General features: G+C 37.8%; 1 protein-coding gene across 3 annotated transcripts; it reads right to left on the bottom strand.

The window, feature by feature from the left end:
* Positions 1-1,897: 1,897 nt before the first annotated feature.
* On the bottom strand, positions 1,898-21,490 carry LOC140137588 (uncharacterized). 3 transcript variants are annotated; one of them, XM_072159314.1, is made up of 2 exons: positions 21,432-21,490; positions 1,898-8,325 (listed from the first exon to the last, which is right to left on the bottom strand). In XM_072159314.1, the coding sequence occupies exon 2, from the start codon at positions 8,128-8,130 to the stop codon at positions 6,430-6,432; it is 1,701 nt and encodes a 566-aa protein (XP_072015415.1). In that variant the 5' UTR covers positions 8,131-8,325; positions 21,432-21,490; the 3' UTR covers positions 1,898-6,429. The 3 variants fall into 3 exon arrangements, with proteins under 3 accessions (XP_072015415.1, XP_072015413.1, XP_072015414.1); XM_072159312.1 differs by lacking the exon at positions 21,432-21,490 and adding an exon at positions 15,895-15,960; XM_072159313.1 differs by lacking the exon at positions 21,432-21,490 and adding an exon at positions 10,870-11,087.
* Between the last annotated feature and the right edge of the window lie 229 nt (positions 21,491-21,719).

The raw sequence follows: 21,719 nt of genomic DNA, 5'->3' as shown, positions 1-21,719 counted from the left end.
ATGCCGAAACTTAAAAAAAACCGGACTTATATTGCACAGAAGATCAGGAACGTTATGGGAATAAAATAAAGAAACCAAAATGCGAAATATGACTGATGATATATCATCTTTTGTATTATGCCTATATATAAACCCGCCGTAATTCCTATCTTCAGTAGATAGCAAAAACAATCCTCAAACATAAAAAACATACCAAAAGTGTTTCTTAACAACTTTTGCTGAAGGTATTTATTATTTCTCGTATACCCTAAATGCCATCTTCAAAAGATAGGAAATCCAAAAAAACGTGATAATAAAAATATTCCAAAAACATTGCCTTACACGCGTTCTATCTGGGCGCGCGTTCAGAAAAAAGCAAAAAAGGCGAGAATGAAACATTGACACTTTTCTTTCACTAAATCATATACCTTTACAAAAATTCAATGAACATTTAAATTCAATCAACGATATATACTTTAACTTACAGTTCAGACGAACCCGGTAGACGAATAGAAGAAAGCTAGATCGTTCGTCAAATGCAAACGTTGGTTTAATTATTCTTATTGGCCTACGCATAAATACATGCATATTCTCGATCTTGCACATGTCATGTGCACAAAGACTGCGAACATGCGCAAATTGTAAAGCTATGCTTTTTTTTTTAAAGATCTTTTATATCTGGTGAATTCAATAAGAAAATGATAATTTCAAATGCTGTTTTATACAATAAACTTATGTCTTATACAAGAAATTTCTGTCTTATACAAGAAATTTCTGTCTTATACAAGAAATTTCTGTCTTATTCATGAAATTTCTGACTTATACAAGAAATTTCTGTCTTATACAAGAAATTTCTGTCTTATACAAGAAATTTCTGTCTTATACAAGAAATTTCTGTCTTATTCAAGAAATTTCTGTCTTATTCAAGAAATTTCTGTCTTACACAAGAAATTTCTGTCTTATTCAAGAAATTTCTGACTTATACAAGAAATTTTTGTCTTATTCAAGAAATTTCTGTCTTATACAAGAAATTTCTGTCTTATACAAGAAATTTCTGTCTTATTCAAGAAATTTGTCTTATTCAAGAAATTTCTGTCTTATACAAGAAATTTCTGTCTTATTCAAGAAATTTCTGTCTTATTCAAGAAATTTCTGTCTTATACAAGAAATTTCTGTCTTATACAAGAAATTTCTGTCTTATACAAGAAATTTCTGTCTTATACAAGAAATTTCTGTCTTATACAAGAAATTTCTGTCTTATTCAAGAAATGTCTGTCTTATTCAAGAAATTTCTGTCTTATTCAAGAAATTCGAAACTAAATCCCCAGAGTCTCAGCTCATCAAGTGCCGATGTCATTTGCATTATACGGCGGCGTCGCTCATTTTCAAAAAGGGTTATTTTTCAGAAGGCATCACATTTGGGGTTGCATTGAACAGCCAAACGTGGAGATGTATATTGTGATAGACCATTCCTATGACTGTAACCTTCCTGCCGATGACGGTGAACATCATCAATATCATATCGATATCATCAATACTATAGTCTATCATGGAAGTAAGAGGCGATGCAATAATTATGTGTATACCATTGGGTTAGTGGATTAGGGAGGGGGCAAAGATTTTTGGCAGGCCAAAGGGGGGGGGCAAGCCTTTTTTGGCAGGTAGAAGGGGGGCAAGCGATGTTTGGCAAAATGTCCTGCTTGTTGTGCTTGCATTATAATAAGACAATTTAAGGTTTTAAATTTGGGTTAACCAAAATCTTGAATCTTGCATTTTTGGCACGTCAAACATGTCAAAAGGGGGAAGCAAATGTGTTTTGCCACGTCAAAATAAAGGGGGCAAAGATTTTTTTGGCACAGCCAAAAGGTGGGGGGAAGCGATGACACCTCTGGTTAAATACCAGTGCCACCCCCCCCCCCCCCCCCTCCCCGACAGCCCTGGGGTCGATCACCACACAGCTCGTATAGACGAATCCAATTTCACGCATTCCTACACCTCAATGGCAGCCATAGCTCAGGTCCCCGTTGGATCCATCCCACCTGAAATGTGAAATGTTGCAACCTTGTTGGTAATTGCAACCTTGTCGGCATTCCATCACCCGTGTTACATGTAGACAAAAGAATGATGAAAGTTTACAACACAATACAATATAACATCGCTTTTTAAGTGGCTTTAATTCACCCAATTATTGGGCAGTCACAACACCAGTTTGATGCGGAGGGACCCAGTAATGACCGAATGAATTCTGACCACCACTTGGCATTCTGACCACCACTTGGCTCGGTGGATTAGTCTATATGTGTTTTCAAGCTGTTTTGCAAAAGACAGGATTTTTTTTTTATATAATACAAACTAGATTTATTATATAAGCCCGAAATTTATTTATTACGCAAAATGTAAAAAATATGGGGTCATTGGGTGAGAGCATGATTTTTGGCATTCGGTGAGAGCAAAATGTAAAAAATATGGGGTCATTGGGTGAGAACATGACCTTCTCTTAAATGGAATCTTTGGGCGAGAGCCGAAACAGCGCCACAGAAACCTCGAAAATTGGATTTCTAGTTCTAAATAGCTTCAAATTTCTTTGATTTTTCAAAATAAGTAACAAAATCAGTGATAAATGAAAGTTGCTGTTCATTAGGGTGGGCCAAAAAACACTGTTTTTCTCGGATCGACTTGGAACTCTCGGAGAATTTTACTAGGGTACATACTACTATTGTGCTAAAATATCAGTAAGATCGGAGCATGTTTCGCCCAGGCAGTAGATTTTCACAAAATCCCTACTTATTTGCCATTTCTTACTGTATAACTCTATATAGAGAAATCAGTAGAAACAACCTGGCAAAAGTAGGCTTTGAGATGACATCATAGCCAATATTAAACAATTTGGGTAGTTTGTTTAGACCCTCCAGAACATCACCAAATAGCAAGCAGTCTCCAATTGGTTAGCATTATTTTTTGCTAGAGACCTGTATTTAGTTAAATATTGATGATATTTGAGTTGCTAAATTAAGGGGTAGGGGTAGCATTATGGAGCATTTCCCCAGTTCTACTGAGTCAAATTTCACAATCTTGGTCTTGTTGGGTAGATATGAAGTGCAAAAGTACAAACAATACATGAGATATGAATTTAGAGCAGCTCTGACATGACCAGAGGTTAAAGGGTCATGTGACGCCTGATTTGTAGTGATTTTCAAGACCAGTGTGACCTTTTGACCTCTGGTCAAAACATGGATAACCGAAAATCATATAGCATATCAAAATCAAGTAATAATTACAAAACTCGCCGTAAACTATCACCTCTGTGGGTGTTTCGGATATAACCGGCACGAATATTTTCTCAAGTGCGGCATGTGAGAAAGTAGGTCAATAGTCCGAGAATACAGGGCGGGTGCGGCACGCCTCACCCGCCCAAAAAGGGACTTTTGAGCGCCGCACATACTCGTACCACCTTAACATGTGAGTCCCACCCCAGGGTCCTTTTGTTTGGGAGAGGGCGTCAAAACGTCCAATTACGCTCGTACGTTTGTAAGTTACTTGGATGCAAGTGACCATGCATATAGGCCTACACCAAAGTCACTTGCATATTATGGAGGGTAGAATCAACCGTGTATTTGTTACCGAAATGAGTAACTTGAATTATGGGTCTGACTTTAAGCCTTTGATATAATAAAATTCTCCAAAATGTGCCACAGAAACAGAAAAGGGAATACATTTATTTTTTAATGGGGAAAGCAAGTTTTCGGCAGAAAATTGACCTGAGTACACAATGTTTTTGCGCAACATCTTGAAGATGTTTACAGATTCGGTGTGGGCAATAGAACAGAACGCTCAAATACAAACAGAAAAGGGAAATACATTTATTTTTTAATGGGGAAAGCAAGTTTTCGGCAGAAAATTGACCTGAGTACACAATGTTTTTGTGCAACATCTTGAAGATGTTTACAGATTCGGTGTGGGCAATAGAACGGAACGCTCGACTACAAAATAAAATGGAAGTGAAATGTATCTTGCAATGGATGCACAATACATATACATGCTGAGATTTGATTTTTGAGATCTTCTAAATATCGAGTTTAGATCTTTGTTTGAGAAGGACCTTTATCAATGTTCGGAGTTCGGAATGTAGATGAATTTTGAGATCTTCCTTTGTGAAACATTTAGCAGTGGCCACATAACTCGGGGAGCTAGGACTACTTTCTGTGCACCCCCACAGGACCAAACCAAACCAACTTTTTTAGGTTCCTGAGATGACCCCAAAACATAATCAGAATGTTCCCAAAAATATGAACTGGCCCCAAGGGGGGTAAAAGGTCATCGAACTTTACATAGGGTCAAAATTTCAAACTTGCTCAGATTGTGTTGAAAACCATTCCAATGTATTCCCCTAGTCACAAGGATTCAAAAAATGTATAGTTTGACATATCTAGGATGTACCGTTCTTGAGTTATAACCAAAAAGGTCATTTAGTTGTTTTCGACCCCTACCGGTATAGAGGCAAAAATGTGACCTTTGACCTTTTTGGTTATAACTCAAGAATGGTACATCCTAGATAGGTCAAACTATACATTTTCTGAATCCTTGTGACTAGGGGAACACATTGGAATGGTTTGCAACACAATTTGAAATTTTGACCCTATGCAAAGTTCGATGACCTTTTACCCCCCTTGGGGCCAGTTTATATTTTTGGGAACATCCTGATTATGTTTTGGGGTCATCTCAGGAACCTAACAAAGTTGGTTTGGTTTGGTCCTATGGGGGTGCACAGAAAGTGGTTTATCTTGCAATACACACATATGCATGTAGTACATGCAGATGATGCTCAGACAGTTTACATAATACATGCTCAGACTTCTGATTAAAGCGATTCATAACTCATGTTAAATTTTCAGATGATTTTCAGATTTGCGATGAAGTTCAAGCGCTTCCTTCTTATATGTGACCATCCACCACAACTGAGCCGGATGTCTCCAGTGCCACTATTGAGATATGCTCCATTGAACTTAACAATAAACAATAGGAAACAAAGGATTTATTGACTGTTTTATTGATTTTTCACTACTTAAATGTCAAGTACTATAGACATGATATGCATCATTCTAAAGCTAATTTCAAGCAGAATATTTTGGTTGAATATCTCAAAATGATGATTGGCGACTTCAGGGCTCAGTTGTGCTGGATGGTCACATTTATGTGATTTGCATATTATATGCTCAGACCTCAAGATGGAGTTTTAAAACTTCAAAATATTTCTTGCAATACTGACATGAATGCTTAGACTTTGTCTGTGAAGGACATCTGGCATTGAGTACATAAATACTTATAGATCTCAAATGACGTTTGAGATCTTCCTTTGTGAAGAACAGTTAATAAATTCACACAATTGCTCGGGACTTGAGATGAAGTTTGATATCATCCTTTCCAAATATATGCTGCGTATGCATTATGTTCAGATTTTCGATGAAGGTTGAGACTCCAAGAGTTTTTCTTGATAAATATTGCGCCTTGCAATACACGTGTATGATAATATGCTCAGACTCAAGATGGAGTTACAGATCATATGAAATACTTCCCGCAATACTCACATACCAAATGTTCGGACTGTAGGTGAATTTTGAGAGCTTCCTGTGTGAAATATTTCTGGCAGCGTCACACCATGTTAATGCACAGACTTTTGATGACGTCTAATACCTGCTTTTGTGAAATATTTCTTGCAATCTTCACATAGTACATGCTTGGACTTCATATGCATTTTCAGACCTTTATTAGTTCTGAAAATAAACTGAAATACTAAGTATTTCGGGAAACAGTCACATAAATGCTCAGAATTGAAATGAAGTTTGAGATCCGATTCCTTTTGAAAAGCTTCTGGCAATACTCGCATAAATAATGTTCAGATTTGCGATGAACTTCAAGCGCTTCCCTTGTTATATACTGCGATTTGCACACCATTTATATGCTCAGACTCAAGATGGAGTTTTAGAACTTCAAAAGATTTCTTGCAATATTGACATAAATGCTCCGACGTGAGATGACGTTTCATATCATTGTCTGTGAAAAGCTTTTTGCAAAACTCACATGAATGTGCATGTACAGATTTAAGATGAAGTTTCAGGTATTTTTTCTTTGTGAAGGACTTCTGGCAATACGCGCATATATGCTCAGACTTCAGATGCAAGGTGGGGTCTTCCTTTCTGAAAGGCTCCTTACAATACACGCATTGAAAACATGAATGCTCAGATTTGAGATGGAGTTTAAGATCTTCCTTTGCAAAAATCTTCTTGCAAAAAAACACATAAATGCTCGGATGAAGTTTGAGATCTTCGTTTGTGAAAAGCTTCTGGCAATAATCACATAAATGTTCAGACTTGAAATGAAGGTCGAGCGCTTCCCTTGTTAAATAATGTGATTTGCACACCATACATATATGCTCAGACTTAAGATGGAATTTTAGAACTTCAAAATATTTCTTGCAATACACACAAAATGCTCCGTCGTGAGATGACGTTTCAGATCTCTGTCTGCGATGGACTTCTGGCAATAGGAACATATATGTTCAGACTTTAGATGAAGTTTGAGATCTTCCTTTGTGAAAAGCTTCTTACAATACACACATATACATATATGTTCAGATTTAAGATGAAGCTTGAGATCTTCCTTTGTGAAAGACTTCTTGCAATGTGCACATAAATGCTCAGACTTGAGGTGAAATTTGAGATTTTCCTTTGTAAAGAGCTGCTTGCAATAAGTACACAAATGCTCAGACTTCTGATGCAAGGTGAGGTCTTCCTTTGTGAAGCGCTTCTTGCAATACATACATGTTGTAATAGATAAATGCTCAGACTTGAGATGAAGTTTGAGATCTTCCTTTGCGAAGAGCTGCTTGCAATAAGTACACAAATGCTCAGACTTCAGATGCATGGCGAGGTCTTCCTTTGTAAAAAGCTGCTTGCAATATAAACATGTAATACATAAATGCTCAGATTTGAGATGGAGTTTGAGATCTTCCTTTGCAAAATTCTTTTTGCAAAAAGCACACAAATGTTCTGATTCTTGATGAAGTTTGAGATCTTTTGTGAAGAACTCTTTGCAATAAATACATAAATGCTCACACTTCAGATGCCCGGCGAGGTCTTCCTCTGTGAAAGGCTTCTTGCAATACAAACATGTAATGGATGAATGCTCAGATTTGAGATGGAGTTTGAGGTCTTCCTTTGTGAAAATCTTCTCGCAAAAAGCACACAAATGTTCCGATTCTTGATGGAGTTTGAGATCTTCCTTTGTGAAGAACTCCTTACAATAAATACATAAATGCTCACACTTCAGATGCATGGCGAGGTCTTCCTTTGTGAAGAACTCCTTACAATACACACATATATATAAATGTATAGATTTAAGATGCACTTTGAGATCTTCCGTTGTGAAGAGTTTCTTGCAAGAAATACAGAAATGCTCACACTCAAAATGAATTTTGAGATCACTCTTTGAAAAATACTTTCCGCAATACGCACAGTAGTGCTCATGATTAAGATGACTCTGCATATCTTTGAACTGATACCCAGGACCACAGTATGTACAGGTATGTGCAGTTTGTAGGTGTTCATTTAACTTATCTTCTGGTATGAGGAGGCAGCAAATATCACACTTAAGATGATGTTGTTGATTTGGAGGCGATGTGTTCAGCTCAACCTCCAATGTTGAGTACTGACTATTTTCATTTATTTCAATTCCCTGCATTGATTGTGGCAAGTTTTCTTGCATTCTTCGGTTGCATTTCTTCTTAAACACACGCCTACTAGAGTAGCACGATCTGTTAGATACGGTGGAGTACGTCTTGCCATTGTAGCTTCTTTGATGTCGTTTTATATGTATCTTGAAATACTCAAAAGAAGATAAATGTCTTGTGCAATAAGTACACTTGAAACTTGCGAAGTATCCCTGCATTGGCTGTGGCAAGTTTACTGGCATTCTACTGCTATATTTCTTCTTAAACACAGACCTACTGCTGAAGTAACTTTTAGTTACTGTGGAAGTTATCTTGCCATGGTACTGGTTGCGTCTTTGATGTCGTTTTTTATGTCTGTTAAAATACTCAAAAGAAGAGAAATGTTTCGTGCAAGAAGTGCACTTGAAACTTGCAAAATACCTCATTTTGGTTTTATAATTAAATTCTTTTCACTCACAGTCAAGTCATTAACCGTTTTAATATTCATCAATTGATGATAAAATGTACCATATATTGATATGTCTCCTTAGTTGAAGTTGTTTCACCATAATACATGTATTGAATTCGACAGTTTTGTTTTCATTAACTCTGGAACGGGTGCCCGTGGTTGTTTTCCATATCTGTATAAAAAATAAAAAGGACACACACAAAATAATTAGAAACGCCAAGTTAAGGTTACGGAAAGAAACGTATAAACGACGTATAAAGTTGTTCTCTAAAACCGATTTTTCTCAGCAATTAAATATTGCTGTAAGAGAAATGTTGGTGCGTTGGATGAAGATTTACATTATTTTTGTGTGTTTATACAATTTTTTAGAATCCGTCAACTGAGGAGAGCTAAAAATCACTCTCCTATATCGTCTCAAGTTCGTCTATTTGCAGACGATTGTGTCATCTATAAAGAAATCATGAATGATATAGATGCACAAGTGTTGCAACAGGATTTGGATTCTTTATCAAAATGGGAGAAAACCTGGCAGATGAGATTCCATCCAGATAAATGTCAGGTTCTCAAAATTACACATGCTACAAAGCACATTTTCACTCACAAATACAAGCTTGGTGATTCACCACTGCAAGAAACAAGTTCGCATGCATACTTGGGAGTTGAAATAACAAAAGATCTCAAATGGAAAAACCACATAAACCAAATATCAGCTAAGGGTAATAGGGCACTCGGTTCATCAAGAGAAATCTCAGATCATGTAATGAAGAAACCAAACTCACAGCTTTCAATACGCTGGTCAGACCTACCATTGAATACTGCTCCGCTGTTTCGGATCCTCATAATCAAGATCTCACTTACCAAATTGAAGCGATCCAGCGTCGAGCAGTCCCTTTCATAAAAAAATGATTACAGTAGAAAAACGAGTGTCACCGAACTTATGAAGGACTTATACATGAGCAGTCTACATGATAGAAGGAAAATCGACCGTTTGACAATACTTCACAAAGCCAGAGAGGGTGCCGGCCCTGGCCCTTCCAGTGCAAAAGATACTTCGCCCACCCCATCGCCTCACCAAACGAAGTCATATAAATAGCTACCAAGAGCTACAAGTCAATAAAGACGTCTATAAATACTCATATTATCCCAGAACAATTAAGGACTGAATTCTCCCAGCTCCTCTTACGCAACAACAAGACTCCAAGTTATTCAAAGAAAGCATAAAAGACCACTTCTGTGGCATGTAAAGCAGTCCTCGTAGCGCACAACCATATTCCTTGTCGTTTGACCCCACCTGGGGCGTTGATGAGTATCTTCGTAAGAGTAAGAGAATATTGAAGTAGAGCAGTAGAGAGTGATTGCTCTCACTCTCCTCAGAAGGCAGTCCCTCAGTGCATAACAAGATGTCAGATGACCGGTGATGTCTTAAGTGTGCAGTAAAGCTTACACATCATGTAGTAGGCCTAATGTCATGAATGTGTCTGTTGCCAGAACACGATCATATTAGAAATTACTAATTTGTTCTGGGACTGATTATTCGGACTATATGTCAGTATAAATAAAAAGCATGAAACATGTACATGTAGCTTGCTCGAGAACTCTAGCCAACTTAAGCCAAGAATCGAATGCGTCGTGTGTAAATTCGAAGCGAGAGTTCTCGAGTAACATTACATGTAGCCATAATAATAATAAGAAGAAGAAATTTATTAAAAGCGTACTTATTGCACACAATTCATGATGTCAGTATACATGATGATCTCATGTAGCAATACCTTGCATCAGACATAGACCGTAAGGTACTAATTTCGAGGAGCACACCAAATTGGTGTCATAACAAACACCAAATTGGTGTCTTGTGTTGTGTGGTCTTTCAATTTGTGCCGAGTGTCCTTGGCAGACTTGACTATGCTCAGTGGTCATGAAAGGATTCAATAGATAACCTCTGCCCCACTAATCCCCAGCTATTGTCTGAAATTGCTCCTCGGAAAATACTAGTCACGATTATCGCACTTTCAGTTTCCCACGCGTTTGAACGGGAATTGGATTGCGTACTTTTTCGATGTCTAGTGAGCAAATTTTTTCAATATTTTGAGAAAATGATGTCAATTTTTCTATTCTGTATTGTTTGGTAATAATGTCTTTTGCCAATAGTATGTTTAAAGTTGTAATTTTGTGTTTTTGATCGCAAAGATCGGATATTTTCGTTCCCGATTCGAATTCTGAACCCTTCGCAAGGGTGCCGATTTTGGCAGAACTTTGACGATAATTTTGCCTTTTTGGACACTAAAATGCTTTCGATCCTTAATTTTGTTTCAACCGAGTCTTAAATTAGCAAGCACAATACGGTTGGTACCACTTTTATATACATTGATGAAATTTTAAAGATTTTTTTTTCAAGTTTCTAACCGGCGCAAATCGTTAAGTGTGTATTTCCCATTGACATCCAAAATGGGAAATACGAGTCTGATGGACATAGGAACGGCGTCCATGAGACTCAGCGAGTCTAGAAAATACCGGTATATTATAAATGATAGTCATAATTATAACGACCAAAAGATAAATGACTGACTATCATTAAGGACTGAGTTCCGCAGTCTAACCTTGCATGTGTATGTCAGTATGTGTAATTTCATGAGTCTTACTGTAGGCTATGTATAAACTAAATTATATTGTTGTTTTGACATTTATATATATATAATCACTAGGATCAATTCCTTACCACAAAACAACCACCTCAACCACCGGAGAGAGCTGGAGAGCGAGCGGGTGACTTCATGGTGTCTTGCAACTCGTACCACAGAGAACCTATTCTTGAGAGGGCACTCTATTCACGTGGTTTCTTTTCCAACGCTAAAAGATCACGAATTTTGGTGGTTTGCAAATGAAAAGTGTCCGCACTATCGATTGATTACGTAACTGTTATGAATAATTTATTAGGTTTTTCAATGCAATCGCCTCGACTCATTAATATATATTATCTGTATTATCAAAGTACTTGGAATAGCAATCCGGTGAGTTCACTGAACTACGCCCTAATACTGATGGAGTTTTAATGGCGTTAATCCTCTCCATACACAGATGAACAAATACAATAGATGAAGGTCAACACGTATGACCTCCTATGTGACATGTTATATGCGATGTACAAGAACCTGAATATCATAAAGATCAGTATTCGTTTGTGCATATGAACTGCACATTTACGTTGCTAAATATTACTCATTATATATTATGACAAATATTGGTATTATGACAATACGGTATATACATTGTATATGAAACGACTAATAGATCCTGCTATCATGGCGTCAGGTCAATGTTCATCATATCCCGTATGTTTCTTAAAATTCACTCATATTTGAGACAAATTGCTGTGCCCATTTTATAGGTGCACAGGTAGACCCGTGTTGTTTTTTATTTTTATTTCTTTTTAATGAAAGAATTAAGGTTTTCCACTGCACGGGGGCCACAAGGGTGATACTAATTTTAATGCTATATTTTCAAAACGAATACGTGTTCCCGGTTGGCTCTATAGCGATTTAACAGAAAAGGTATTTCTAGTACAGTGCAGCGTCGGACTCTAGCTGAGAGCGTAGCCTAAGTCATTATAGACTCCAATAATGGCTCTCCATACACAAATGAACAAATACAAAGGAGGGTAGTCTCCTCCGTGACCAGCTTGATTTCGATGGAGCGAAACCAAATTGGCTGCGGAGGAGACGGGTAATTTTGCCATGCAAATGAGCTGAGTGTCGTAGCCCTGCTCGTACTATTCCATGCTCGTACTTCCGGGTCGCTTCGTAAACATTCAACTCTGACATGTGACCGGACGACCAAAATATAAGGGCGCACACCACCAAATTCGGACATGTAGAGCCATCTGAGAGGAATTCAAATATGGAACTTTTAAATATGTGGGGTGAAGCTAACTTTTTTTTTAATTTGTCAAATTTTACATTTTTTCCCTAAAATATTTGGTATTTTCAGTTTCATAACTCCTTAGTGTTACACCCTATGTCATTTTAAAGTGCATTTTTGGATTCCTTGGTCATTTGCAGCCACAAAATGTATACTTTTATATATGTTGGGTATAATATGTGAAAGATATTGATATCTAAACGAAAAACATGCAATTTTCATCTCGCGAAAACATGTAACGCATTACCGGCCCAAATCAAAACGCATGGCCATATCGTCTCAAGTTCGTCTATTTGCAGACGATTGTGTCATCTATAAAGAAATCATGAATGATATAGATGCACAAGTGTTGCAACAGGATTTGGATTCTTTATCAAAATGGGAGAAAACCTGGCAGATGAGATTCCATCCAGATAAATGTCAGGTTCTCAAAATTACACATTCTACAAAGCACATTTTCACGCACAAATACAAGCTTGGTGATTCACCACTGCAAGAAACAAGTTCGCATACATACTTGGGAGTTGAAATAACAAAAGATCTCAAATGGAAAAACCACATAAACCAAATATCAGCTAAGGGTAATAGGGCACTCGGGTTCATCAAGAGAAATCTCAGATCATGTAATGAAGAAACCAAACTCACAGCTTTCAATACGCTGGTCAGACCTACCATTGAATACTGCTCCGCTGTTTCGGATCCTCATAATCAAGATCTCACTTACCAAATTGAAGCGATCCAGCGTCGAGCAGTCCCTTTCATAAAAAATGATTACAGTAGAAAAACGAGTGTCACCGAACTTATGAAGGACTTATACATGAGCAGTCTACAGGATAGAAGGAAAATCGACCGTTTGACAATACTTCACAAAGCCAGAGAGGGTCCCTGGCCCTTCCAGTGCAAAAGATACTTCGCCCACCCCATCGCCTCACCACACGAAGTCATATAAATAGCTACCAAGAGCTACAAGTCAATAAAGACGTCTATAAAATATCCCAGAACAATTAAGGACTGGAATTCTTTCCCAGCTCCTCTTACGCAACAACAAGACTCCAAGTTATTCAAAGAAAGCATAAAAGACCACTTCTGTGGCATGTAAAGCAGTCCTCGTAGCGCACAGCCATATGCCTTGTCGTTTGACCCCACCTGGGGCGTTGATGAGTATCTTCGTAAGAGTAAGAGAATATTGAAGTAGAGCAGTAGAGAGTGATTGCTCTCACTCTCCTCAGAAGGCAGTCCCTCAGTGCATAACAAGATGTCAGATGACCGGTGATGTCTTAAGTGTGCAGTAAAGCTTACACATCATGTAGTAGGCCTAATGTCATGAATGTGTCTGTTGCCAGAACACGATCATATTAGAAATTAATAATTTGTTCTGGGACTGATTATTCGGACTATATGTCAGTATAAACAAAAAGCATGAAACATGTACATGTAGCTTGCTCGAGAACTCTAGCCAACTTAAGCCAAGAATCGAATGCGTCGTGTGTAAATTCGAAGCTAGAGTTCTCGAGTAACATGTAGCCATAATAATAATAATAAGAAGAAATTTATTAAGGGATCCAGAATGAGCGTTTATTGCATTTCGACAGTATTGTTTGAGGGACATGAGAGCACCTCAGACCTATCGAATTGCATTCTGAATACGAAGCATGTCTTTCTGATATCAAATAATTTTCTTTTTTATGAAAATCACAATATAATACAAATTTTATGACAAATTATAAAAATTTAATATTTTTCAAATTTTTGGAAAGCTTTTTACTCCAGGAATCTAAATATGCAGTTAAAATAAATGTAGGATACACTCTAAAGAAAATATTTTCAAAAATGTAATCAACATTTGGTGCATGAAGTTACGTATATTTTTGCACCCTGTATCACCACTTTGGTCAATCATAACATAGCAAAAGTATACATTTTATTAAAGCTCATAGTGTGGCCTGTCACAAAGTTAGATTTCATTTGAGGTATTCCATATCAGTAGCAAATGCAATAAATTATCAATTTACTAGTAAAATTAAAAAATTTCATGATGTCACCCTATATATTTTCTTACACACCCTGTATACCATTTTCAATTTTGCATAGTTGGATTCCTTGGAACATAGGCTTTCCAAAAATGTATAGTTTTGCTGGTGTGAGATGTATAGTTTTAGATATGTATCAATTTTAATTGAAAAGGAAGACAAATGATCAAAATCAGTGCTTGTAACGCAAATGTGCCCCACCATATGACACACGACCAATTGTTGGCATTATTTAAGTCAGAAAATGGCATGGCAAGTAGAAGTAGTTGAAAGTTATTTTAAAGGAGAAAATTAGAAAAATAAAATAATTATTTTGAGATTTTCAATTTTCGACGCGGGCGATAAACAGGAAACTAATAATCAAGTGCGAAGGGCCTAATTAGAAACAGTTCCCAAAATATCTGTGCCAAAAATTGCTTGCCCCCCTTCCAAAAATCCCCCCCCGGTTTGGACCTGCCAAAATGCTTGCCCCCCCCTTTTGGCATGCCAAAAATGCCCCCCCTTTCGGCCTGCCAAAAATCTTTGCCCCCCATCAGGGGTGGTGCAATAATTATGTGTACCCCCGGGGTGAATTCTCAAAATGGTCTGCCAAAAATCGCTTGGCCCCCCCCCTTTGGCCGTGCCAAAAACCTTTGCCCCCCCTTTCGACGTGCCAAAAACCTTTGCCCCCTTTGACGTGCCAAAAATCTTTGCCCCCCCTTACACATGCAAGATTTTGGGGAACCCGAATTTAAAACCTTAAATTGTCTTAACATATAATGCGAGCGCAGCGAGCAGGAAATTTTGCATATTTGAATGTGTTCAGAACGCTTTTCCTCGCCTTTTTAGGGCGTAATATAGAAACGGTGCCCAAAATATCTGTGCCAAAAATTGCTTGCCCCCCCCCTTTCGACCTGCCAAAAATCGCTTGATTTCGACCTGCCAAAAAATGCTTGCCCCCCCTTTTGGCCTGCCAAAAAATCTTTGCCCCCCTATAATTCACCCCGGGGTACACATAATTATTGCACCACCCCTCATGGGTATGATAATTCACCATAATAATTGCACCACCCCTGAAGGATGGACAAAGTAGGGTAGGCCTACTTTGTAGTCCGAATTTTGAGCCATATACAATATGTCAGATGATGTCCTGCAAAATGTGTCCAGTAAGTAGGTATGCCAGGCAAACACATTTGCTAGTCAGCCAAATTCGCCGACAACGTCGATGTATTTTTACATAGAAATTTAGAACAACTGGCCGAAGAAGGAAACCTACATACCGTATGTTTTCTATAGTACTACTTCACTTGACCCAAATATATGATTTTTTACGGTGATAAGACACTCGCTCGTGGAATTTTAGAGGGATTTTGATAGCAGTTCCATTAAAAAAAGCTGCTATCATAATGAATGAGACAAAAGATCTAGAAACACCCCCGAAATGCCGTTTTGGGGAATTTTGCTAGCTGAATCTTTTTGACATTCATGCATTGTTTGATGAAAGTCAATCTTTGACAAGATGTAACTTTGCTACGGAAAGTGCTATGAAAAAAGGTTTTCAGTTTTGGTTGTTTACTCAAGGGCTTTAATTTGATATATAAAATGATGCAGTTTGCTGGCAAATTTGAATTCACCTAGCATACCTACAGTAAGCTTAAAACTGCAGTTATGTTATCATGTATGTAGGCTACATAATGTAAATGGTTATGAACTAAGCACTAGCATAGCATGAAACACGAATGACTAATTACTGTAGGCTATGAATAAACCATAAATTGTTGTTTTGACGTTTATATAATAATTACTACTATCCTTACCACATAAAACAACCACCTCAACCATCAGAGATGATCGGAGAGAGAGAGCTAGCAGAGAGTTCCTTGCTGTTGACAATTGCAATTTATACTTCCGGGTCGTTTCGTAAACATTCAACTCTGACAGGGCGCACACCACCAAATTTGGGCAACATGCAGGGCAGACAGGCAGACTTCCTTTTTTTTCACCATGCAAGTCGCAGTGCAATTCTCGCTATTCGCAATAAGGGCGCCGCCAACGGTTTGCGATGTAATCGTGATGTATCATGGGAAAATCGTGATGTATCATGGGAAAAGGTCGACATCAAGTCCGCGCAATACGAATATTACCATGCTATTACATAGGAACACGTGACAATATTTTTAGTTTGTCAATGTAACGGTATTACACGCAAATCGATAGAGAAAAAATTAATTGTGCACATTTCAAATCACATTATTAAGTATTATTCAGTATCGATTCGCGTGTAACACCTTTATTTTGACAAACTAAAAAAATATTGTCACGTGTTCCTATGTAATAGCATGGTAATATTCGTATTGCGCGGACTTGGATGTCCGCTGGCGGCGCGCCCTTATTGTGAATAGCGAGAATTGCCCCTAGTACGAGGAACCCATACCGTACTTATAGCTCAGCACCAATACGAAAATGTCATACCGATAGATGACATGTCTGTTTTGCCCGGTTTTTTAAGTTTGCGTTGCGAACTAAATTGCCCCCCCCCCCACACACGCACACCCACCCGCCCGTATACCGTAGCGCCGCAACTGATTGTTGACCCATTTTTTTCGCCGAGGCCCGTCGTGTACCGTTGTCCTATGATGTACCGGTTCACCAAGTCCATCGGAGGACACCTCCCCCTGAGGACTGGGGGTCATTCACTAGTGGCGGCTGGCTCCAAGAAAATGGGGGTCATTTAATATGTGAGAAAAGGTTTCGAAGTGGGTGTTAAAAATAACTTTCTGGGCAAAACAAAAATGTAAAAATTTTTGTTTTAGTGTAGTTTCTAAAAAAAAAAGGGGGGGGGGCATTTGGTGGCTGATTTGCTGGGAAAAAATGGTGAATATGCCAATACATGCGAGTGCTCCCCCGGCACTTTAACAGTTAGGGGCATTCGGTAAGAGCAAAATATTAAAAAGATTGGGTCATTAACTTGGAGGCTACCGGCTACTTGGGCGAGAACATGATTTTTGGCATTCGGCTGAGAACAAAATGTACATTTATAGGGTCATGGGTGAGAGACGAATCGTTTAGATCTAAATTAGGGGGGAATTGGGTGAGAATATGACCTTTTTCAAAAGGGATCTTTGGATGAAAGCCAAAAAATAAATGGAAATGTAGGCATGCAGTCGGGCATGCAGTATTACAATTTACGAGGGTCGGTCAAAAAGTTCGTAGAACAAGTCCAGCGGCGTTTGTCGCACGGTAATGACAAGTCCAAACTCGCATATTAAAATTCATTCTGTACAATTAGTTTTGTTTCATGTTTGCTAAGAAAAGCCTTTTAATAAACGGTATACATACGATACGGTACTCGGGTTCCAACACAAGATGACTATACAAAACTAGAACCATCAACATAAATGAACACTGAAACACGATGACTTGGTTGTACTCCCGGGTTTATACTACATGGTGCAGTTTTTAGCTCACAGGATTTTAGAGAGAAGGGACAGATCACTAGGCCTATTTATCCAGGGGGAACTGAGGATTTTAGGGGGAACGCAAATATTTTTAATTGACTTGAGGGGAACATGAAATTTTGACCTTGATGTTGGAGGGGGACATGAAATTATATGAATGGAAGATTTGGGGCGGTGGCATGACATTTTCCTTCAATATGAAGGGGATGTTTTTGTGCAAAAATAATTATATGAAAATCCTGTCCCTACCCCCCCCCGGCGTAAATAGTGATCGCTCTATAAATGACAGTCCTGATGTAAGGGGCTGCGCAATAATTATGAGAGGGGGTAAAATTTCCAAATGGCGTGCCAAAAATGCTCCACCCTCCACCTGCTAAAAATTGCTTGCCCCCTCCCAAAATCTTTTCCCACTCCCGCTCTTTTGCACAAGCCCGATTTTTAGGATTCCAATCCAATTTGCGAACCTTAAATGCTGATGCTGTAGTATATTTTGAGCACAACGAGCAGTAAAATTTGTATATTTGTTTTGTGACTTTTAGAGCGTTTTATTTAAAAGGCGCCCTGTGAATGTGTACCAAAAATCGCTTGACAAAATTGCTTGCTCCCCTTGTGGCTGCCAAACAAAATGTTACCATCGCCTCCCCCAGCGTTCATAATTATTGCACAGCCCCTAAAATAGGAAAGGAAAATTATTACAGAATACAACACAGACTGAATACATTTCGATGATTTGGCCAGGGTGGTCTGTTCGGGGTCTGAAAATCAATATTTTAATCAACATTAATTATTTTATACCTGATTCTGTTAAAGTTGGTGTTGATTTGCATGTAATTGATTTGCATGTAATTGATGTCAAAAATGAAATCGTTATGGAGCACAGTAACATTCAAGTGTTGTTCACTTACATAAGAGGTACGGTATAATAAACTGAGCTCAAAAAGAAACTTATAATTTTTTACAACTTGTGAATCACAAGGTCATATCTTAAAATACTGTCAATCAAAATGAACCAAAATTACACACAAGATAACCTTAATACTCTACTCAAAACACATGTCAGTAACCAAGCAGTTGTCCAACTGACACAACAGCAAAATGCACTGTCATGGGACAGCTTCCTGGACCTTCTTCACTTTCACAGCCCAGCATTTGGCACCAAGGACAAAAAATCTGTGAGAATGTACACAAGATCCTTGCACAGATTATAAAACGGTGCTGCTTTCTGCTTTTCATACACTTTTTTCATGAAACAGGGCTGGGCTGTGAATGTGGTCCAGGAAGCTGTCCCATGTCAGTGCATTTTGCTATTGTGTCAGTTGGATAATTGCTTGGTTACTGGCATGTGTTAAGAGTAGAGTATTGAAGTAAATCTGTGTGTAATTTTGGTTCAATTTGATGGACAGGATTTCAAGATATGACCTTGTGAAAAATTATAAGTTTCTTTTTGAGCTCAGTTTATGTTATACTTGATTCATTTTACCATGACAGTCGCGGGGGTCCTTTCGAACGTTCCAATGAGTCAAATAGGGCCCAAACTTACGCTAGAGTGAACACGATAATGCGATTGATTTTCTTACACGTAAAAATACGGCTAATTCAGAGAGAAAATCTTGTTTCTCGTATAGGGCCTACTATAGACAATTGAATACATGAATACAAAACCCACCCAAGTCCATGGGAAGTGATTTTGAGAGAAAAACCTGGGTATCATTTTAATTCCTTCAGTTAGATTTACCCGGTCAATATGGTAAGTTTTACGTGCAAATGAGTGGATTAACCTGTATTAGGTATGACGATTAGCATTTCAGGGACCTCGTGGGGTTCATTTTAAATGCTGGACTTGGGTGGATATAGGAAACATATACAAAGACAACAATGTTGGAATGAGATTACCACTAGTAAGATAATACAAAATAAAGCACACAGGTATGTATAATTAGAGACTGACCGATCTGATCGGTAGCTTCCGAATCGGGCCGATTATTAGCTTATCGGTAGTGATCGGTCAATTTCATTTTGTTGGCCGGCCGCTGAGCTACATCTTTTCACTAATTATATATACATTGTACTTCATAATGTGTTCCCATGTTGAAAGTTGACAAGCTATTTCTACTTGCTTTAAAGAGAGCACAATTGAATGAAGACGATTTATTTGTGCTAGGATTTCATTTAATATAACTATTTTATATTTTAATACCCCATACCTAACCAAGAACATGGGTCATCCTGTCTATGAACGATGTTATTATTTTAGCAAGAATGTGGAGTGGACTCTTGATCTAGTTACATACATAATCATGATAATATGGAACACTAACTTGCACACACAAAATCAGCCATTTCTGACGCTCAGGAGTTTGGGCTTTCAAACTCATTAGATGCCAGGAGGAGCCAAAATCTGCTGCTTAAGCAATGTTAGCTGCTAATGTTAGTGACACACTGAACAGCCGTTAATATGCAAATACAAATACATTGGTCCTGATTAGCATTAGAAAATAAAAGAAAACCTCCTGTGTCCTATAAACAAAAGTCCTTTTGTTTGGGAGAGGGCGTCAAAAAGTCCAATTACGCTCGTACGTTTGTAAGTTAGAAGCAATATGGGCCTACACCAAAGTCACTTGCATATTATGGAGGTTAAAATTAACCGTGTATTTGTTACCGAAATGAGTAACTTGAATTGTGGACATAAAAAAAGCCGTTGATATGATAATGGTCTCCAAAATGTGCCACAGAAACAGAAAAGGGAATACATTTATTTTTTAATGGGGAAAGTAAGTTTTCGGCAGAAAATTGACCTGAGTACACAATGTTTTTGTGCAACATCTTGAAGAGGTTTACAGATTCGGTGTGGGCAATAGAACGGAACGCTCGACTACAACATAAAATGGAAATGAAATGTATCTTGCAATGGATGCACAATACATATACATGCTGAGATTTGATTTTTGAGATCTTCTAAATATCGAGTTTAGATCTTTGTTTGAGAAGGACCTTTATCAATGTTCGGAGTTCGGAATGTAGATGAATTTTGAGATCTTCCTTTGTGAACCATTTCTAGCAGTGGTCACGTAAATGCTCATATTTGAGATAAGGTGCGAGTACACTTTCTTCGAAATTTATCTTGCAATACACACATGCATGTAGTACATGCAGATGATGCTCAGACTTCTGATTAGGCAAAAAAAATAATGGTTTGTCTCAAAGCTCACGAGTGGTTTGAAAACAAATGCGAAATGCGATTTTTTTTTTTCAATTCCCGACGTTTTGCATGGTATTTGGAGAAAAATCTGATTTTCGCCGAATTTTTCTGGAAAAACTATAAAAAAATGTTTTTGAAATAAAAAAAAAATCCGCATTTCTTTTTTTCCAAATCTTACGATTTTAAAAATGCGCGCGCGAGCTTTGAGACAAACTTTTTTTTGGCCTTATCTATCAATTTCCGTTGTTTCTTGCAATGTTTACATAATACATGCTCAGACTTCTGATGAAAGTGATAACTCATGTTAAATTTTCAGATGAATTTCAGATTTACGATGAAGTTCAAGCGCTTCCCTTCTTATATGTGACCATCCACCACAACTGAGCCGGATGTCTCCAGTGCCACTATTGAGATATGCTCCATTGAACTTAACAATAAACAATAGGCAACAAAGGATTTATTGACTGTTTTATTGATTTTTCACTACTTAAATGTCAAGTACTATAGACATGATATACATCATTTTAAAGCTAATTTCAAGCAGAATATTTTGGTTGAATATCTCAAAAATGATGACTGGCGACTTCAGGGCTCAGTTGTGCTGGATGGTCACATATGTGATTTGCATATTATAATATAATGCTCAGACCTCAAGATGGGAGTTTTAAAACTTCAAAATATTTCTTGCAATACATACATGAATGCTTAAACTTTGTCTGTGAAGGACATCTGGCATTGAGTACATAAATACTTAGAGACGTTTGATATCTTCCTTTGTGGAGAACAGTTAATAAATTCACACAATTACTCGGACTTGAGATGAAGTTTGATATCTTCCTTTCCAAAAATATGCTGCATAATGCATTATATTCAGATTTTCGATAAAGGTTGAGACTCGAAGAGTAAAATTCTTGATAAATATTGCGCCTTGCAATACATGTGAATGATATTTGCTCAGACTCAAGATGAAGTTACAGATCTTCTT

Source organism: Amphiura filiformis, chromosome 17, assembly GCF_039555335.1.
Source record: "Amphiura filiformis chromosome 17, Afil_fr2py, whole genome shotgun sequence".
Lineage (NCBI taxonomy): Eukaryota > Metazoa > Echinodermata > Ophiuroidea > Amphilepidida > Amphiuridae > Amphiura > Amphiura filiformis.
The sequence above is the reverse complement of the archived record's forward strand: the minus strand, read 5'-3'. Positions and strand labels throughout refer to the sequence as shown.

What these genes read in the sequence shown, in the direction of transcription:
- LOC140137588 (XM_072159314.1), bottom strand. Translation starts at nt 8,130, where the DNA reads ATGAGGTATTTTGCAAGTTTCAAGTGCACTTCTTGCACGAAACATTTC.